Here is a 7,848-nt window from a genome sequence, read left to right as displayed (position 1 = left end):
GGGAGCAAGCTCAGCCCCACTGCTGAAAGGCAGCCGAGGAGTCCACGTGCGACTGCTGTGGGATCTGGGCTGTGCCAACCACGAGAGCCACAGTGGCCATGGGCTGCCCCCTGCCCCAGCCAGGATGGGGACAAGTCTCTGCAACCTCAGAGAGCACAGTCCTGGGTGTCACCGCTCGTGCCATACTCCAGCCCCATCCCACCCCGGACACCCGGGACACCCCAGTGCCTGTCCTGCCCACCGGCTTCACCCACACCCTGGCACCCATCAGCCCAGCCCACGAGTGCCTGGTTTCCCCTGCTGCGTCCCTGTGGGCCTGGGCCAAACGTGACTCAGAGATGCTCCGAAACCCATGGCAGTAACCCAGGAAGGTGTGATGAGTTCAGCAGCACCCCGTGCCTGCTGGGGACCTTTGGAACAAGATAACAGCTGGGTCTGCACACTGGGGTAGACCGGGGCAGTCCACAGGGCACATCACACCTGTTTCCAGCAGGTAAGCAGGGGTCGGAGCCCATGGAAAATACCCTGGATGCCATCGCTGGAGGCTGTGGGTCGCCCTCCTTGCCCCCGGCACAGCTCCTGCTCTGAGACGTGGGGCAGCGGGGGCACTCCTGTGGGAGTCCTGGGGGCACAGAAGGGTGACGGGACCCTGAGCAGTGCCCCGGGGAGGTGAGCAGAGTCACAGAATCTTAGGAGTTGGAAGGGACCTGGAAAGCTCCCCCAGTCCAACTCCCCTGGCAGAGCAGGATCACCAGACCAGGTCACACAGGAACAAGTCCAGGTGGGTTTTGAATGTCTGCAGAGAAGGAGACTCCACAACCTCTCTGGGCAGCCTGGACCAGTGCTCCAGAGCACTCCAGCCCTTGGCAGGAGGTTGGCACCAGGATGTCTCCGGTGGCAAGAAGACCCCTGCCCTGCGCCTGGCACAGGCGCTGGGACACGGCGATGCCCTGGGCACGGCTGTGAGCCAGCAGCTGAGGCTGGCCAGGACAGTCCCCAGCATGGGAAGGTCCTGGGGACAGCAGTGACAGCTTGTGCCTGTCATAGTCAGGGCACCCAGTGCAACAGGACTGGGGGAGCACGGCACAGCAGCAGGGCTGGGGCGCAGGCAGCTCCTCAGCAGGGCAGGAGGGAGGGCAGGAGGCAGGGAGCGGTGTCTCAAAGATCACGGGCAGGTATGAATAAGTAGGAGGGAGCAGAGCATGCATCTGGCTGGGGACACCCGACTGACTCAGGCACAGCAGGTAGGAGGGCTGGGGGTAATGCAGGGGCTTGGGCTGGCACAGCCCTGGGCACTCCACCAGTGGCTCTGGAGTCCGGTTGCAAGAGGGTGAGCATCTTGGGATCGGCCAGGGCCACCAGCTGGCTGAGCCCCTCAGGACGGTGGCAGCTCCTGTCTCGAGCTCCAAGCAAGGCCAGGTTGGGGATCTGTATGAAGCCACCCCGGTTCCACTTTCCCAGCCCTGTGAAGGGAGAGACCCCAGCTCAGCCCCTCTCCTGCATGAGCACAGGCTCAGCCCGCTCTGCAGCACAGGGGGCTGGGAAGGTTGGACAAGGTCTGCGGCCGGGGTTGTGGAGTGGCTGGGCTTTGTTCAGCGGCTGTGCTGACCCACGGCTCAGGCCACACTGAAGTACCTGGAGGAGAAGGGTGGTGGGCGCCGAGGTGGGTCCTGTGTGGGCAGGCAGAGAGGAAGCCCCCACCCGTGCCCCCCAGCTGGGCAGATGGGGCTGGAGCAGGGCAGGAGCAGGCAGTGCCGTCTGCGGCCGGGGTTGTGGAGTGGCTGGGCTTTGTTCAGCGGCTGTGCTGACCCACGGCTCAGGCCACACTGAAGTACCTGGAGGAGAAGGGTGGTGGGCGCCGAGGTGGGTCCTGTGTGGGCAGGCAGAGAGGAAGCCCCCACCCGTGCCCCCCAGCTGGGCAGATGGGGCTGGAGCAGGGCAGGAGCAGGCAGTGCCGATTGCTGAGACCTCAGCTCCCTCCCTGCCCTCACACCGGCCACTGAGCACACTCCGTGGTGAGCTGCTGTTGCTTCAGGACTCCCAAAAACCCAGCTCATGCCTGGCCTTGGGGCTGATCCTGCACTCCTGGCTGGGATGGGATGGCTTCACTGGGTGAGCGGAGCTGTTGGAGGGGCTGTGGGGTGGGCAGGGTGTCAGGTGCCCCCAGTAATGGGAACGAAACTGAGCTGCCCCTCATCTCCCCGCAGCGGGAGGGCCGGGTGGCCATGGAGGTGGAGACGGCACTGAGCCACCGGCTGCCCCGTGAGGCACTGAGCGAGGCTGATCTGGAGGAAGTGGCACAGCGGAAACCTCGCGCTGAGCCCTCGCTGCGTGGCTGTCTCCGAAAGACCAGGTAGGACCGAAATGAACGAGGGGCTGTGCCTCGGCCCCACTGGGCACTGTGCGCCCCAGCCCCGCTGCTACAGGGAGCCCAGCTCCAGCTGTCCCAGTCCCCATGACAGATACAGTGCAGACCTGGGGGCTGGCTCTCCCAAGCCCAAGTGCCCACCTCCCCATGTTCTCCTGTCTGGATGGACACCTGGCTCTAGTGGATGGAGCTAGGGGTCTCACAGGACCCATTGCTTCTCATGGGACCCTGTCCACCGCCGCTGATGTCCCCAAGCCTCCACGCTTGTGCTCAGCCCCAGCTCCCGCTGTTTCTCCCCCAGATGCTCGGCCTCCGCTGCCAAGTCCCTGCTGTTCCGGTTCCTGCCCTTCCTGCGCTGGCTGCCACGCTACCCCTTCAAGGACTGGCTCCTGGGGGACATAGCCTCGGGCTTCAGCGTGGGCATCATGCACCTGCCTCAGGGTGAGACACGAGGTTCCTGTGCCGTGTCCAGGCTGCCAGGGGCTCCACACAGGCAGGGGCCTGGGGCTGGGCCACCCATGACGTTTCTCCCCGCTCTCCCATGTCCAGGGCTCGCCTATGCGCTGCTGGCCGGGCTGCCGCCTGTCACTGGTCTCTATTCCTCCTTTTACCCCGTCTTCCTCTACTTCTTCTTTGGGACATCCAGGCACAACTCCGTGGGTGAGCTTGGGGGACCACGTGCTCCCACAGGGATGGTGGGGAGGTAGCAAAGATGGGGGGGGGGATTGCAGGCAACCACAGCACAGCATTGTCACATCAACGGTCGGGGAGGATCTTTTTTGCCTTTAATTTGGCCCACCAAGAAGGTGGTTGGCCAAACCAGAGCCAAAGCACAGTGGGTGCATTCTGAGCCTGGCCCACGGGGACAAGTGCCTGTGGACCTCAGAGAAGCTCTGGTGCTGACCTTGGGCTCCCTGCCCACACCCTGCCTGTTCCCAGGCCCCTTTGCTGTCATCTCCGTCATGATTGGGAGCTTGACAGACTCCCTGTTGCCCAGCGAGAACTTCCTGGTGTCCGTCAATGGCACCAACATCACGATGGTCAATGAGGAACTGCGCGATGCCGCCAGGGTGGAGCTGGTGGCCACCATCACTGTCCTGACAGGCATCTTCCAGGTAAGGGGGCCCAGCCCAGCCTGGCAGAAAACAGGAGGCCGTGGTGCCCCATGGCTGTGAGCTATGGGGCACTCTTCCTCTCACCTCTCCTTCCAGGTGGCCTTGGGCCTCCTGCAGTTCGGCTTCGTGGTGACCTACCTCTCGGACCCGCTGGTGCGTGGTTACCCCACTGCTGCCTCTGTACACGTCCTCATCTCCCAGCTCAAGAATGTCTTTGGGGTCTCCCTGAGCGAGCACTCGGGGCCAATCTCACTGTTTGTGGTGAGTGGGGGTTTGCTGTTGCCCAGAGACCCCCAGGCGCTCACCTGTGGGGCCCACAGAGGCCCCCAGAAACCTGCTGGGGAGGCATCTGCTTTCCTGAGCCCATTCTCTCCTCCTGTGTCCTCAGACCTTCATCGAGATCTGCAAGAAGCTGCCACAGACCAATGTGGGCACCCTGGTGACAGCCATCATTGCCATGGTGGCCATCTTCATCGTGAAAGAGCTCAACCACAAGTTTGCTGCCAAGCTACCCATGCCCATCCCCATCGAGCTCATCACGGTACCCAGAGCCGCCCCACCTCCCTGTGGGGCTGCAGCCATGGATGGCCCTATCCCCTCCAGGGTGGGAGGGGTGGGATGGGGGGGCCTTGGCAAGTGCAGCTCCAGGGCATGCGTCCCCTCCTCCTCCTCCTCCACGGTCCCTGTGCAGGAAGGCCCTGCCTCACTTCAGCCATCCTCCCCCAGATCATCATCTCCACCGGCATCTCCTACGGCGTCAACCTGAACGCCAAGTTTGGCATCTCCGTGGTGGGCAACATCCCCAGCGGGTGAGCAGGGCCGGGCGGTGAGGGTGGCTGCACCAGGACACCGTGCGCCTATGGGACCCCCCTTCTGAGGCCTGTCTCCCTGTCTTGGCTGTAGGTTGAAGCCGCCTGTGGCCCCTAATGTCAGCTACTTTGGGCAGGTGGTGGGCAACGCCTTCGCCATTGCCGTGGTGGGCTACGCCATCTGCATCTCCCTGGGCAAGATCTTTGCCCTGAAGCACGGCTACAAAGTGGACAGCAACCAGGTGATGCTCTGACATGCAGGGCCCCTTTCCTGGGTGGAAACCGAGCTTGGACTTCTTGCAGCCAGAGGAAGGCCTGGTGCTCCCCACTGCTGCTCTGTCTCTGCAGGAGCTGATCGCGCTGGGCCTCTGCAACTTCCTGGGGGGCTTCTTCCAGTGTTTCGCCATCAGCTGCTCCATGTCGCGGAGCCTGGTGCAGGAGAGCACAGGGGGCAACAGCCAGGTGGGTCCGGGCGGCACTGCCTCACGCCACGGGGCTCAACAGGGGGCAAGGAGCACAGCAAGTGTTGGGGACTCACCCCTCACTCCTGCTGTCCTTCCCCTCAGGTAGCTGGTGTCATCGCATCCCTGGTCATCCTGGTGACCATCCTGAAGATCGGAGAGCGCTTCCGAGACCTGCCCAAGGTACATCTGGGCCCACAGCCAGATGAGATGTGTCACATCTCAGCCCTGTGCCAACCCCATGGCGAGGTGCTGTGGCAGGGGAACAGCCGAGGCCACCCCCTCAGCGCCCTCACAGCTGCAGGGACTTCTCTCTAGGCCATCTTGTCTGCCATCATCATCATCAACCTCAAGGGCATGTTCAAGCAGTTCAATGACCTCCGCACGCTCTGGAAGTCCAACCGGGTGGACCTGGTGAGGCACTGACTGTCCCTGGGGCTTTGCTCTTGTCCCTGGAGGGGGTTTCTCCTCCCTCCCTGAGGCCTGCAGGTCCTGGTGGGGAGGCCGTGCCAGGGCTGACCGTGTCCCCCCTCCAGATGGTCTGGATTGTGACATTCGTGGCCACCCTTCTGCTGAACTTGGACATTGGTCTGGGGGCCTCGGTGGCCTTCGGGCTGCTCACCGTCATCTTCCGCACCCAGCTGTGAGTACCTTGGGGCTGGGGGCTGGTGCCGTGTCCCAAGGGCAGGAGAAGCCCACGGTGACTTCAACCTCCTGCTCTGCTCCCTGCAGCCCTCACTACTCCATCCTGGGACGCATCTCTGACACCGATGTCTACAGGGACGTGGCTGAATACCAGATGGTAACAGCACCAGGGGTGGGAGAAGAGCCTGCAGTGGGGGTGGCAGTTCAAAGCACCCATGGGGGCTGTTCACTGCGGAAAGGAGCGGGGACCATTTTTGGGGGGGGGAAGGAGGGAAGGGGATGGGGGAGGGAAGGGGACAAGGGAGCTCCATCCCTGGGGTAGCACCCTCCTCTTCTGCCCCCAGGCACAGGAGGTCCCCGGTGTGAAGATTTTCCGCTCCTCCTCCACCCTCTATTTTGCCAACGTGGAGCTGTACGCCGAGGCCCTGAAGAAGAAGGTAGGAGAGCTGCCAGCCCCCCTCTGGTGCTCCCCATGCACCACACGTGCTGGCACCAGTGTGGCCATGGGGAGCCAGGGGACACAGGGCTGCACTGTTCTGCAGAGCGGCATCAATGTGGACCGCCTGATAGAGAAGAAGAAGAAAGCCCTCAAGAAGCTGAAGAAACAGCAGAAGAAAATGGAGAAGGAGAAGGCCAAGAGGAAAAAGGTGCTTCCCTGCCGCAGGGGACACCTCTGGTGCCACTCTGCGCTGTGTCCCTGCCTGGCCCTGGCCCTTCTGCCCATGCATTCCCTGGGCTTGGTGGCCTGCGGGGCCCCTGGTTCAGTTTGGGGCCACTGGGTGAGAAGAGGCACTGGGGCAGATCTAGGCCACTGCGTCACACCCAAGGTCAGCGGGGAAAGCCGGGCCGTTAATGATTAGGTGGTGGAGCCAGTGATTCATTAGCTATTTGGTGAGTTAATCAGAATTAAGAGCGAGAGCAAAGGCTGACCTGGCGCCAGCAAATGAGCCTGGCTCTGGAGAGGGTCACTGGGGAGGGGAGTGCGTCTCAACACATAGGCAAAGAGCAAACACCCACTCCCAAGGCTATCCACTGCCTGTGCCCTAACGCAGCCAAAGAGCCTCGCCAGGCCCCGCTGGCTAGGGTAGCGTGTGCTGGGGGGACCCTGCCAGCTCCTGTGCAGTGAGGCTGGGTCTACTTCCCTCCCGCAGGATGCAGACGATGGCCACAACGGTCCAAGCGTGGCGGTGATCGAGCTGAGCAGGGCGGAGGGCAGCGAGCCCCCCAAGCCCACCCTGCGCACCCTGGGGCTGCCCCAGCCCAGCTTCCACGCCATCATCTTGGACTTCAGCCCTGTCAACTTCGTGGACACCGTCTCCATCAAGATCCTGAAGAATGTAAGCGGCTGAGGGAGCAGCCTTGCCAGCAGCCTTGCCAGGGGCGTCCCCAGGGCCCTGTGTGGTGGTGCAACGGCTGCTCCCTGTCTCTCTTCCCGGGCAAAATGTTTTTTTCTGCCATTTGCAGATCTTCAGGGATTTCCACGATATAGAAGTGGACGTTTACGTTGCTGGCTGCCCAGGTGAGGAGGCTCTGCAGAGCCATCAGCCCCTGCCAGGCACATCCACCCCTTCTGGCCACAGCTGCTGGCCTGGGACTCTGCTGCCCTCCAGGCGTCCCCATCTCTAGGGTGGCCTCAGGGAACAGGTGCTGCAGGTTGTCCCAGGGATCCAGTCTGAGCCCTGCAGGCTGCAGCAAGGCAGCTGGATCCCTGGTGATGTCCCTGGTGCCCTCACAGTGCAGGGGGAGGGAGGCTGCTCTGGGTGGGGAACGGTGGGCTCAGCCGGGCGCCATAGGTTAGGTTGTTTCTCCCTCAACACAGTGCCCGTCCTCGCCCAGCTGGAGCGGGGCAACTTCTTCAGCTCAGACATCACCAAGCACTGCTTCTTCCCCTCGGTGCACGACGCCGTGGTCCACATCAACAGGGAGCGGCGCCAGGCCTCAGTACGTGTCCAGCCTCATCTTCCCCATCCCTGTGACAGAAGGGGTGCAGTCGAGCTGACCCCTTCCCATCTGGCCCCTCTAGGTGGACCTCAGCACCAGGATGTAGCCCCGCAAGAGGAAGACGTCTCCCCAGGGAGCCAGGCGGGTGAGGGGCACTTCGCCTCCCCGATGGAACCAACGCACCCACCCTGGGACCCAGAGGCCTTATACCCCTGGCCAGCCCCTTTGGACTCTCGAGAGCTGGGGTCCTGCCCTGACCATGAGCACCCCCTGCATCGGAGCTGCTCCAGGCCCTGACACCAAGGCCTGGCTCCTGCGCTCAGCCCCAGCACAGGCCTGTCCCACTGGTTGGGGGATGGTGGAGGGGCCCCCAGAACTGGCCAAGGGGGACCCCACTCCTGGCAACGGGTTGGCATCGCGGATAAAACCACGTTGTGTTTCTCAGGCTTCATTTTCATGCATTTTCCTCAATTAAAGCGTCCTGCATGTGGGCAGGAACAACCCCAGGT

The 7,848-nt window shown here is 62.9% G+C and overlaps 1 protein-coding gene across 1 annotated transcript in view; it reads left to right on the top strand.

The window, feature by feature from the left end:
• LOC104541595 (cadherin EGF LAG seven-pass G-type receptor 3-like) overlaps positions 1 to 7,445 on the top strand; it is a gene marked incomplete at its 5' end in the record, with an annotated part of 40,085 nt that extends 32,640 nt beyond the window's left edge. The window contains 19 exon segments of the mRNA XM_010185699.1: positions 2,208 to 2,353; positions 2,670 to 2,809; positions 2,918 to 3,028; positions 3,257 to 3,483; positions 3,580 to 3,744; positions 3,872 to 4,024; positions 4,210 to 4,292; positions 4,387 to 4,534; positions 4,641 to 4,754; positions 4,859 to 4,936; positions 5,072 to 5,167; positions 5,290 to 5,396; positions 5,486 to 5,555; positions 5,743 to 5,835; positions 5,941 to 6,045; positions 6,550 to 6,735; positions 6,863 to 6,917; positions 7,218 to 7,339; positions 7,422 to 7,445. Of these exon segments, the coding sequence (XP_010184001.1) occupies positions 2,208 to 2,353; positions 2,670 to 2,809; positions 2,918 to 3,028; positions 3,257 to 3,483; positions 3,580 to 3,744; positions 3,872 to 4,024; positions 4,210 to 4,292; positions 4,387 to 4,534; positions 4,641 to 4,754; positions 4,859 to 4,936; positions 5,072 to 5,167; positions 5,290 to 5,396; positions 5,486 to 5,555; positions 5,743 to 5,835; positions 5,941 to 6,045; positions 6,550 to 6,735; positions 6,863 to 6,917; positions 7,218 to 7,339; positions 7,422 to 7,445 (2,223 nt within the window).
• Between the last annotated feature and the right edge of the window lie 403 nt (positions 7,446 to 7,848).

The sequence above is a fragment of the Mesitornis unicolor genome, unplaced genomic scaffold, assembly GCF_000695765.1.
Source record: "Mesitornis unicolor isolate BGI_N332 unplaced genomic scaffold, ASM69576v1 scaffold35505, whole genome shotgun sequence".
NCBI classification, from domain to species: Eukaryota; Metazoa; Chordata; class Aves; order Mesitornithiformes; family Mesitornithidae; genus Mesitornis; species Mesitornis unicolor.
Note: the sequence above shows the minus strand (reverse complement) of the source record. Positions and strands in the feature narration are given on the sequence as shown.